This window comes from Apteryx mantelli, chromosome 8, assembly GCF_036417845.1.
Source record: "Apteryx mantelli isolate bAptMan1 chromosome 8, bAptMan1.hap1, whole genome shotgun sequence".
NCBI classification, from domain to species: domain Eukaryota; kingdom Metazoa; phylum Chordata; class Aves; order Apterygiformes; family Apterygidae; genus Apteryx; species Apteryx mantelli.
Window position 1 is genome coordinate 40,615,504 of NC_089985.1, and position 12,489 is coordinate 40,627,992.

At 48.2% G+C, this 12,489-nt stretch overlaps 1 protein-coding gene across 2 annotated transcripts in view; it reads left to right on the forward strand.

Annotated features, from left to right (window-relative positions):
* ROR1 (receptor tyrosine kinase like orphan receptor 1) overlaps positions 1 to 12,489 on the forward strand; it is a 165,274-nt gene that overhangs the window by 148,043 nt on the left and 4,742 nt on the right. For both annotated transcript variants that reach the window (XM_067301352.1, XM_067301353.1), the window contains 4 exons: positions 3,426 to 3,553; positions 4,734 to 5,051; positions 5,938 to 6,183; positions 9,967 to 10,178. In XM_067301352.1, the coding sequence (XP_067157453.1) occupies positions 3,426 to 3,553; positions 4,734 to 5,051; positions 5,938 to 6,183; positions 9,967 to 10,178 (904 nt within the window). The remainder of the gene's footprint in view (positions 1 to 3,425; positions 3,554 to 4,733; positions 5,052 to 5,937; positions 6,184 to 9,966; positions 10,179 to 12,489) is intronic.

Consider the following 12,489-nt stretch of genomic DNA (forward strand, 5'->3'; position numbering starts at 1 on the left):
GCATGTGTGAGCTCTGCTCGCTGTCATGGACTCCGTGGCGGGCCAAAGGTCTGTTCTGGCAGGTTTGCCGTTGTTTTTGTAAGCCCACCGTCGGAGGAGACCTCTGGGGAGCAGAGGGAGCCTGTTGAGCCTTCACGGCGTTCTGGTCACTGCAAACGGTCTTGGATGAAGAGCTGGCTGCTGCCCCCAAATGCTCCATTCTGGGGGACGAGACGAACTAAGGGATCCCTGATGAGGGACTAGACCGTACAGGTAAAAATCTTCATCCCGAGCCGTCTCATGGGAAAGAGCAAGAGAGCACGCGCGTGCGAGGAAGCGAGCTGCGGGAGCGAGGGGGATCGGCTTCGTTAAGAGACGCAGAGGCAAGAGGGGATTTGGTCTGAACGCGGACGCTGAGGAAGGACGATGCAGAAGCGGAGGGAGGGAGGCGCGGGGCTCCCGCCGTTTACTGGCTGGCGTGCGCCAGTAACTTCACCGCCCCAAAGTGCTGCCAAGATACAGTCAAGACTCCTATTGGCAGGAGCAGCTATTTTGAACTCTTCCGAGCTGTCAGAAGCAACGGATGAACGTAATAGCCCAGTGCTTCCCAGGACAACTGCTTTATCATCCACCCCGCTTTAGCAGCTCTCGGCGTGGACACCAGGTGACTGAGTAATCTCCCGTCCCAGGGCTATTTCTGTCATACTCGGATACTCCTGTTTCTTTCACTTGAGCTATCCTTCTGCCCCATTAATGGAGCTGATTTCCAAAACAGTTCAAAACAGTGCCTGCTCCATTTGAGCTACTAATCCTATGTTTTACCTCGGTGGATTCAACTGTGGCATTCAGCCCCTGGAGGAAGAGTCTTAGGGATCTGGGCCGCTCTCATTACTCTAATCTTCACATTTTGTGATTATCTCCAAAATCCTGCACCTCAGGGCATTTCCATCAAGGTAAACTGGTGTCCCAGCTCATTCATGGTCCTTACTGTGTGCAGCTATTTCAGTTAAATCTGCTTTAGTTCAAAGGTGAATCTTAGTGTGAGGTACTTGTTATGTTAATCACATTCCTGCTGATTTTGGCTTCCCTGTCTAACCCTATGTTTAAATTGCAATGCTTGATCGCCTTCAAGAGCAGTTGCTGTTAGGTAGAGTCCTGAAATTAAATTCCATAATAAATTGTTCATTACTGGATAATATTTTGATTGATTAAAAGATGGAGAACGGCCATCCAGGTAGCTATTGTGGTTTTTCTGTTCAGGTTTCAGCTGTTACTCCTTTTTTGCTTCTTCAAGAACCGACAGAGTAGAAATAGTTTAGCCAGAGCCCACTCCATGTGGGAACACATGGATGTGTCTGCATGTCTCAGGTTTATATCTCAGAGTCCCTGCAGTAGCTGGCTAGCAACTGTTACCCAAGACATCTCAGCCTACCGCTGCTCTAGTTAATCAGGAGCTTAACTTGCAGTTTAAAGGTTGTACTTTTGCAATCGCGTTGTTCAATGTACTTCAGCAACTGGGAACATCTTGAACATCATCCGGTGAAGTGGAGCCTAGACTTCTTCCCGTTGATTTCTCAATTGATTTGAAGTGACTGTGGAAGGAGGTTTCCATCTCTACCACTCCTCTTCCCTGCCCCCTTCCCCCTGCCTTCACAGTCATAAATTACTTATTTTAGTTCATTGTTTCTAGCTTCTCCATGTGAACTGGAAAATAACGCTGCGCGGATGCTGGGACACTGCTCTGGAGCTCACTCCTGAAGAGTTTGCTGAAAGATGTTGGGGCGTCCTGGAAGCCAGTCCTAGCGCTTCTGCCCTTAATCCCATTAGCGCTCGCTCGCCGCTGTGACGCTGCACTGGGGAGTCGCACTGTTAAACTGGATCCTTGCTCAAAGCCACGCGTACAATGAAAGCCCGACATCAAAGAGCCTAACTGCGATTTGCATTTCCAAGCGCTCACTCACTACGAGGCCTTCAGGAGGGGATGAAAGTGTCTTTTGTTAAACTTAATGGCAGAGTTGATTAAAAAAGCTCTGATTTTTTTCGCTATTAACAGCATAGTCTGATTCCACTCTTAGGCTTGCAGCGCCTAGAGGAGGATGGATTTTGCAGGACTGAATGGTCAAAAAAAGCGTACAAAGAAAGTAACCCCTTGCCTGCCCAGATATGATCATACTCGGGGGTTTTCCAATATTGTTTTTCCTAATTTGGGAACCAGCACAAGTAACAAAGAAGTCTTTAGCAAATGCTCTGTTAGGCATCTTCCTTTGCCAGGCCTGAGCCTAGGTGTGCAGCTTTGCAGAAAACCTCTCCCAAACGTCTCCAGGTGGCTTCCCAAAGCAGGAAGGCAGATGGTGATTCATGCAGTCGGGTGCGTGTTTCGGTGATCGTGAACGCGAACCCCTCCTCAAACGTTCGTAAAATTAACTGCGTTGTGTGCCAGCAGTTAGCTGCTGATTATCTGTTCAAAATAAGCAGTGACGGGTCTGTTCTTCAGAGGTTTGGTAATTTCCTTTCTTTGCTTTGTTTGAAGAATACTGGCAAATATTTTCACATCTGGATTTATGTATTAAATGTCTCCTATAGTGTATAAAACAAAGCACCTAATGAAAGAAATATGTCCATTTAACTCCTGTTTTAGCTTTGGTTCTGTTTTAGGAATAACTGTTACCACACTCGCAAAACATTGAAGAAACATTTCCCATTTTAAGGGTGTCAGTGGTGGAAGGGGTGTGACTTTTTTTTATTTTATTTTATATACATTTTTAATTCTGTCCCTGCTAGTATGACTCTTCCTTCTGTGTTTGTTGCTATTAAAGTTCAAGTTTGGTTGGAAGGTAGAAAACAGTGTCTTAGGTGCTTTAAATATATATAAATCTTTTTTTTTTCCAGGTGATTTATGTTTGCTCTTCTAAACAGTGCCGGGGCTAGTCCTGAATACGGTCTTTCCCCTTCATGCAAAAAGCATTCATTTAATAGAACATTAGTGTGAGTTTTTGCTAACCTGAAATGCTCTGACCTGCTTCTACCATGCAGCTGAAATTAAAAAAAGAATATATATATATATTTATTTATTTATATATAAAAACATGAATGATATTGTATGGTCCCTGTATTCACTTTGGGATGGTTTGTGAGATATTGAAAACTACCTGCAGCACTGTGGGAATCCTTTCAGGTTAAAATTAAAATCACCCGGGGCACAAAGCCGGTGCAATGCCCTCTGCACCGCCTAAAGACCATATAATCCCTTACCGCAGCGCCTTCGCGGCGGGGCGGCCGGCCGGCGCCGGGCGCGCTTCACCCGGAACGAATCGCCGAAAGCAAGGCGAACGCGCTAAGCCCCCGGCTAGGCCTGGGCGAGTGCGAGCGCGGCTCCCCGCGGGGACGTTCCGGGACAGCCGCGCGTGGGAAGTGCTTTACCCTGTTGTGCGTGTGATTGATTTCAGTGACGAGTATGAAGAGGACGGTTTTTGCCAGCCCTACAGGGGGATCGCTTGTGCAAGATTTATTGGAAATCGAACCATATACATGGAGTCGCTGCACATGCAAGGTGAAATAGAAAATCAGATCACAGGTGGGTGAAAAATGGCTTCTCCTTCTCTTCCAAGAAGCTGTCTTGTTCCAAATAGTTGCTGGAGTTTGATAGCTGGCAATGCTACGTTTATTTGCTCTGTGCTGCGAGCTTCCCCGGCAGAGCTCGCTCAGGCTGCTGCACGGCCCCGGGTCCATGGAGCGAGTCGTCCAAAGAGCCAGGAGGATCTGAGCAGGCTTCGTGTCCCTGCTCGCCTCCTTCCCCCAGAGAAGCGAAGGGGGTTCCTGAGGAGAAGGGGGCCGCGTGCGCGCAGCTCGTGCGAGCGGCTTGCAGCGAGGCTGCCTTGGGCTGTTACCCGAGCAGGTACTAGAGGTGAAGAGAGACCGACCTCGGTCCATTATTCCATGGTCAAGGTTGTTTGGAAGAGCCAGAGGTGCTGGAAGGGGCTGCATAAGTAATTCAGCAGGTAGCGTTTGCCTTTAGGTTCAGGAAAGAGCCGTGTTTCATCACCTCGGTGGGAGACCCTGCCGATGGGGGTGCTGCACTCAAGCTGAGGCCTCAGGAGCGTCAGGACACTTATCTACCCTTTCATAAGTCAACATAAGTTGACCTTGGCCAGATCCCAGCCGCAGTGACTGGCTGCTCTGTATCCTGTCTCTTGCCCTCAGCATATTCCAAGTGTCTCTTCCTCCTGCAGCGTCCTCCCTCCGTTTTGTAGGTGTTGTCAGGACTGCTAGAAAACCTTTGGCGTTGCCCACAGGCAAGACCCATGATGTTTGTACAGCCAGTAGTTCATAAACCTACTACATTCAGTTTGAAAAGCAATGCAGTATTTCACAGAGGTGCAGCTTTCTCATTATGGAGCTTGTGGGGACTCTTATTTTTACCTGCTGGGCATAAGGTATACAAGTACCATGTGATTTTGTAAACCATTATAAATTAGTTTGGAAAAGAAATGTGCAGTTAGGTTTTTGGGGTTCAGTAATGTGCTTAACATTAATGCAGTGTGGAAAAACCAGGTGTATTTTTTTTCTGTCAATGACATCAACATCGTTATTAACTTTTAATGTAATGAGTGCTCTGTATTTCCGGAAGGCACGTCCATCACCTGAATGCCTGAGAACACTAGTCACGATGGGAAGTAAGGGTTACGCCGCAAAGGCGAGAGCACAGGAATCAAATTCCTACCGGATTAAGTAAAATCCTTTTGTGTATATTCCAGCTGCCTTCACCATGATTGGCACGTCCAGTCATTTGTCGGATAAATGTTCCCAGTTTGCCATTCCGTCGCTGTGCCATTACGCCTTCCCCTACTGCGATGAGACCTCGTCGGCTCCCAAGCCACGAGACCTGTGCCGTGATGAGTGTGAAATCCTGGAAAACGTCCTCTGCCAGACAGAGTATATTTTTGCAAGATCTAATCCCATGATTCTGATGAGATTAAAGCTGCCCAACTGTGAAGATCTTCCCCAGCCAGACAGCCCGGAAGCCGTAAATTGTATCCGGATTGGAATTCCAATGGCAGATCCTATAAATAAAAGTAAGTGAAAACGCTTTGTGCTTCCAAGCAAAAAATACCGCTGCTGGATCTCGCTGCCTGTGTGTCGCAACTGGAGCTAGTGCTGGGCTTTGGAGGCTCCCAGAAACCGTGCTCACGGCTTACCGAGCTCCTGCGGTGCCGCACCGACGAGCCTGGGGCAAGCAGGAATTCAGAAACACTTTTCTTGAGCCGTCTCTGGGTTTACGCCAAAAGCTGCTTACTGGCCTCAGTCCTTCTCTAATTAATGTTACGGGGAAACCCTGACTTCCCCCAAAACGTTCCAGCGTTGGGGAACAGCGGTGCTTTCGGCACAGCCTCCGTGTGCTCCCCTCAGCAGCCCGGTATACCCTGGCAGGGCGGTGGGTGCAATTTGGGAGCACTGAGCAGCACGGGCGCTCGTAGGATCAGGATCCGGGCTGCCCCTACCTCCTAGCGCCTAATTATAGGCATCGCCCCAGCTCCCTCTTCTGATCGGGCTGGGCTGCCGCCTGGCCGGGACCTTCGTAGGTCCTGAATAGGCAGATAGGACACGTGCCTCCTGCAAGATCTCTGCCTTGCTATCACGGTTAACGCGTGCAATGCAGGTTCCCGCTGTAGTTTTGACTTCTTTTGTGCATCTTATATTAAAAATGCTTGGCATAAGCTGTTTTCATTACAGAGCCATAAGCTTTAAATCCTCCCAGGAATGTGAATGCAAAGCAGGCGCTGCGTTACGGCCGCGGCAAACAGGGAGCCCTCGCTCCCGAGCTGGGTCTCCCGGCCTCGGGCTAGCAGAAACGCACTCGGTCTCCGCGAGGTCGATGACGCCCGCGCTGGCCGGCGAGGACGGGAGCGCTCCGCCTCGCCCCAGTCCATCGTTGCCTTCGGGTTTCATTGTTTTTTGCAGACCACAAATGCTACAACAGCACCGGCGTGGACTACCGGGGGACGGTGAGCGTGACGCGGTCGGGGCGGCAGTGCCAGCCGTGGGTGTCGCAGTACCCCCACGCGCACACCTTCACAGCCGTGCGCTACCCCGAGCTCAACGGCGGCCACTCGTACTGCCGCAACCCCGGCAGCCAGAAGGAAGCCCCGTGGTGCTTCACCTTGGACGAGAACTTCAAGTCTGAGCTTTGCGACGTCCCGGCGTGTGGTAACTACCAGCCTCTTACGTTCCGTTTGAAAAGAAAAAATGGGGCACTGCTTTAGCGTAGGAAGAAAGCATCCACGCGCTTCGCCAGGGCGCGGGTTTTGGGCTTACAAGGTGATCCGTACAGCTGATAGGGGCGCTTGGCCCAAACCAAATAGGGTCACCCAGTTTGCACTCCTGACACTGATCCACCGTGTAGTTACAAAACATTCTCCATTTTACTTGGTTTATTAAGAGCCATTTCAATAAATGCAAACCTCACTTAATATAGCTCAGGCCTTGTTTAAAAAATGGAGATGGTCTCGCCAAATCTCACTAGCTGTATTCTAGCATTGAGTTTACAGAACTGCCCTCGCTGGATTTTGGTTTTGCAAAATGAACAGTAACTGAGATTCAGCTCTTGTTTTTACTCTCAGCTTCTGAGACCTGGGGGAAGTGGTGGAAGACCTGAATAAATGGTTCCTAATTGTTTGATCTGCTTTAAAAAATAACAATATTGATAGCATGCCAAGAAAGCATACAGCTATTTCATGGACATGCCCGAAACGCACCTAGAAATGTTCTGGAAATTCTCAGCAGAAACCTTCATGCAAAACTTTAGGTTGCCCCTGTAACATTACCTTTCCCTGGCAAGGAGATGTGTTTTGATGTTACTGCTCTATAGCCAGAACCAAATTAAATTATTTCTGGTTATGGCTGTGAACATTCCTTGGTCAGATGTGGTCTGAGCCCGCTCCAAAGTCTTTGTCAATTAATAAAAAGATGCCCTTGGATGCCAAAAAGGGATCTAAATTATGTTCTTACTAAAAGAGGAGGAAGCACAGACAGTCTGGGCTATATAATGTGCATCTCAAACCCTCACTAAAATTCATATCTGGTTGTTATAAGCGTGTATCTCTTTTCCTATTATTCCAGTGCATATAACTTGCATCATTTTTCTTGTTGATTAGGCACAGTGATAGACTGACAGGAAAAAAAAAAGTAGTATGATTTTTTATATATATATATATATATATATATATATATATATATATATATACACACACATACACATAAACTGTGCCAGAGGTCTTTTTCAGCCCTTTAGTACCAAAATCTGGATCTAAGCAGCAGTGAGCAGGACTCCCTGTAGGACTCCTCAGCAGGTTCGGGTGCATCGGGCTGGGCAAGCTCGGGGGGCTCTGCATCGCCACCACCCGTCGCGCCGGGCCCCTTTCTTCCCTCCCCTGGGCCGTCGCTGTGCGACCTTTCGGCTGAGCCCATGCACCTTCTGCCTTTTCCGTATTTTTGCTTTCCACCTGGGATAACTGGGAGTTGGGGTGCTGGAAGGGGTCTGAGATCCTAGGACTGGTTCTGTCGTTTGATCTGAAATAGCTGAAAGCGGGGCATTTTTGGACACGTCGCAAAAGCCTGCGATTTGAACGTTTTGCTAGCAAATAAACGAGATTGGCTGGCTTGAAGAATTCCTGACAAGGATTTTAATTACCTCTCACCACTGCATTAAACTGTACCCACTGCGCAGTTATATGGCATTATTATTTTAAATTGAGACAAACAGAGCTCTATCAGGTGAGTAGTGATTTAATTGTTAAATGCTAATCCGCATATTAAAAACAAAACACCACGTGGGACTTGCATTCTGCTGGTTTTGCACTGGCTGAAAGAGCCATTTGAGGCACAGTTTAATAAGTATTGTGCGTTCTGCCTCACCAGGACATGCCTGGATGGGAAATAGATTTAATTGGGATGGCTCCCAAGAAACCTATTAACCTAATGAGCCTTATTGGCGGGGGCTGCTACTTAATAAGAATAATAATCCCATTTGCCTGGAATAGCTCAGGTGATGAACCTAGCACCCAGGTTTCCATCTGGCTCTTGTTGATGCTCTCTCTTCCTTCAACAGTATCTTCCAGTTGTCTCAGAAGTTGCAATAGACTCAACGGTTATGTAAAAATCTGTTGTCTCGAACGTGGGAAGATGTAAAACATGGAGCAATTCAAGCACGAGGCTTTGCAAAGGCTGAGCCTGGTCCTCTCTCCTTCCCCATGGGCTGAGCAGCTGTTTGGGCTGGCACAGCTTAATCGAAAACGAAGGGTCAGAAACGAGCACGTGGGGGGAGCACAGGGAGAGAGCGAGCCCCTAAGAGGAGAGCGGTTATGCAAAGTGGCATCCAGAAACATTTGAGCTTTGCCTCTGTCACAGCTTGAGCCAAGCCCAAGCTTCGGATCAAGTTCATGTTTAATTAGGAGCATGAAAGGTATCTGCGTGGGCCGTTAAGCACTTCTACAAATCCAGCTTGGAAAATGCAGACAAACAAACCCAGGTGACCCTGTATGAATAATAAAACAGTCCCCGTTTGCCAGAATCAACTACGTTCGCCGTCTTCTCACAAACACAGCTGGGCTAAAATAACCCTCCTGCAGGTCAAGGTGATCTTCCAAGTTCCCTGGGTGCCCCATAGCTCGTGTTTGCATCCACGCATACTTGCACTCTGGATCTTGGGAATGCTCATGCAAAATATCCGCCTGCTGCGGAGGCCGGCGCCGGCTTCAGCAGCCGTCGTGCCGAGCGGTGCGGGGAAGGCACGTCCCCGTGAGCCGAGCCAGCGCTGCCACCCGGCCCGGGCCATCGGAGCAAGCTAGCGCCTTCCAGCGCCCCTTGCCTCTCCCGCTGCACCTTTCCTCCAAGCTTCGGGAAGCCAGGAGTCAGCTGGAGGACAGCGAATGTCCGATGTCCCAGCTGTGCCTTGCTGGGCCATGATAGAAGAGGGTTTCATGTTTCTGAAGTTAGTTACTCCCTGTCTGTGAAGGAAGCTGTGCACAGAGGCAGCGAGGATTGCAGCTAGCCATCGTGCTATGTTAAATAAACCAGCTTCCCGATGCCTCTTCTGCATCCTTCTTTTCCACAGCCTGTAGCCAGGTTGTACCCACGCTCCAGCTTTCCTTTCAGCTATCGTCACTGTGTCCTAGTTGCCGGCTTGCTCAGATGCCACGTTACTAGTACAGAGCTGGCAGAGGCGTGGGTTTTCCATTAGCCCATTAAACCTATTAAGACCAAGTCCTCAGGGTGTAAGTACTTTTCTTTTAAAGATTATGCTACAACTTTGCTCTGTTTGGGCTTTTTAAACCTTTTTCCTGACTTTCCATGATAAGCAGCGTTGCTAGCCCCCCCCGAAGTTTTATCAAATTAATTTTGGGCCCTGCTGCCAGAACTGTCATCTCCGTTTCTTGCCGTTTCCCTGGACTTCCTCCCATTTCCCATGCGTTCTCCCACTTCTCCTGCTCTGGAGTCCTTAATCCTTCTGCTCCTGCCCCGCACAGTTAAGTCCGTCCCCAGCATTTCTGCTGCACCCCGCTGTGCTCTTACCCCTGGGCTCCCACTAGCAATGCGGCTGCAACATGCTTTCTATATATAAATTGCAAGTCCTTTAAGACAGGGGCAGTCTTTTACCATTCGTATGCAGACTGTAATTGATGTCAGTCCTGTCCTCGAGCAATTACTGTAATATTCACAGTGGTTAACATGGGCCATAACCTGACAATGTATCATGCACGTGCTGAAGCGTGTGCGTGATAACACACGGTGTGGACCCCAGCAGTCATACACACGCCATTTCTGTTAATAAAGAAATACAGCAGCATTCAGGGTAGTATTACCCCTCATACGTTTCATCCTTCCCAACACTTCTAGTTGACACAGGGATGTATTCTGCTGTGCGGGCTCCTTCATGCACTGTTTTTTTTTCATTATGTTCATCTTTCTTTCCCCCCTTTTTTCCTGAACCAGATTCTAAGGATTCCAAGGAAAAGAATAAAATGGAAATCCTGTACATCCTGGTGCCAAGTGTAACTATTCCCCTGGCTATAGCCTTGCTCTTCTTCTTCATCTGCATCTGCCGCAACAATCAGAAGTCATCCTCCCCGCCGGTTCAAAGGCAGCCCAAGCACGTACGAGGGCAAAACGTGGAGATGTCCATGCTCAACGCCTATAAACCAAAGGTAGGCCTGCCGCTCCGCTCTGCCTCGATGTTTGCTGCCGGTGAAAGCTGGCGGTGGAATGCTTTGATCGGTTCAGCACTGAGATGTCACCAAGCTGACGTGCAGCTTGTGGGGCCTGCCGGTGCCTTTCGCTGCCCTCCTGGAGAGCGCTTTTCTTGTTAGCGGTGTAGGAAGTGTCCTGCCGGCCATGCGGAGGTCCTGCTCCACGTGTCCGTGTATCCCGATCAATCGGAGCTGGAGGGTTTTGTAAGAAAGGCAGGAGCCGCTACTGATGTGTCTCGCAATTGCTTTTCTTGCTTGAAAAGTAAGAAACGTGGCTTAAGTTAGAAGTGCGGAGAAAGACGCGGGTCGGCATTTTCTCCGACAGCTTTTTCATGGTCTGCTGGAGTCTCATGTCATCTTTCACTCAGCCAAAATCGCTCCGGAAGGATTTGTTCCGAGTTTACTCAGGCTTACCCGTGCTCGCGGTGCAAGGACATCACCGGAAGAGCGCCTCGAGAATCTGCCCGCCGGCGCGGGCGATGTGCCGCCGCGGCGAGCTGCTGCGTGCAGCCCTGCTCGCAGAGGCGCTCAGCAGCCCTTGTGGCTGCTGTTGTTTTGCTTCGCTGTAATCCCAAGTTCATGAGGCATTTTTTAAAATCAGTTAAGCCTTACGCATGATTACCCTTGAGCTCCTTGCTTATTAGCAGGCCAGCCGATTTGCAAACGTAGGCACCTTGGGGGCTGCAAATGAGTCCTGCCACCTACAGGCAGAAAGAGGTCCTGGAAAGATTATTTCGTTGTCTTATTTTTCACCCCGTGCCAATTCGCTTTAACAGCTCGATGGAGACTGTTCTTTTGAAGCATTTCAGAGTGCAAGTGAACATCTACAAGTGACTACGACAGAACCTGTGTAGACTGCGGTATCTGCAAAAGTCAGACATGCCATTTGAGAAGCTGTTATTTTTGTTAGCAAATAGCAAAACGAATCCAAATTCTAATTTCACAAGTTTTAAGAAACGTGAACTACAAGCTTTGCTTCTTCAAATATTGCTGCCTCCGGCATTCCTTCAGGAGAGCTGGTCAGGGAGGGGTACGCCTGCTCTTTAGGAGCTGTGTTCTCCATCTCTGAACGAGGCCAGGAATAGTTTTAAGTTCAATAAAGCAGCTATAGGATGCAGCTATTGCTTGCTCTTCAATGTCAAGTTTATAGAATTAGCTTATAAAGAATTAGTTGTTGCAGATTAGGGAAGATTACTTAAGTAGTCCGTAGTGCTTGGGATTTGCAGGCATGGGCGCAGCACGTTGTGGCAGAGGAAAACTCCAGCTCGCTCAAAGCGTAGAAGACTCTTTTAAAGTTAGCAATGACAGTAAAGCCACAGTGTGGCTGTGCTGGAAAATGCAGGGGTGCCTTTGCCCATTCGTAATGCAAAATGCACGCGGAGACGTTTTTAAAAGGCAGAATGCTAACACTAGGATTCTTGTTTTAACTCATTGCACACACCCTGGGTGCTAATGCCAATGCTGACGTCAGCGATTCCAGCACAACTGTTGTGCAGTCTGTCCGTCCGGGGTAGTCGGACAGACTTTGGTCCTTTGTTATGTTCTAAATCCGCAGCCTCCCACACACCGAGCCAGCAATTGTAGCTTGTTTTTTTTCCTTTAAAGTTATTAATTTCCACTTTCATGTGCAGCTTAGAGCAGTTGAAAGCATTATTCATTAATACGTGCTTAATACCCAAATGTAGATAACAGTACAAAAACCATTCAATTAGATAAGTACCAAAATTAAATCTTTCATCCAACCTCCCTTGAATTTGTTGATAAATTTGGATTTGCTTCTCGGTCCCCTTTCTATTACATATTCGGGGTAAAATCCTGGCTAAACTGAAGACAGCGGGAATGTTGGCCTTATTTCAGTGAGGTCACGGTTTTCACCTGGCGTCCTGACGCACTGATGCCTTCTGCACACAGCGCAGGAAAGCCGCTTGCCCAGAAATGCTTGCAAATACAGACCACACTGTCTCCTTTTTATGTTTGAAGTCGTATGCTGCAAAAAGCTTTCGATTTTATTTATGCTAATTCTGTATTTTCCTACTAGGAAACCCAGCACTCCCTGTTTCAAATGTTTTGATTGCCTTTCAAACAGAATTTTAAAAGAAAGGAAGTAGAGTCCTATTTTTAAATACCGTATCCAGTATTAATGTCAGCTTTGGGTAAAAACACTCTTGGACGTCAAGCTCAAACTGAGGTGGATGCGTGTTTGCTCGTGCAAATAAAAATGTTAGCGTTTCATCCCAAAGCCCGTCTCAGTTTTAAGGGATTTTAATTG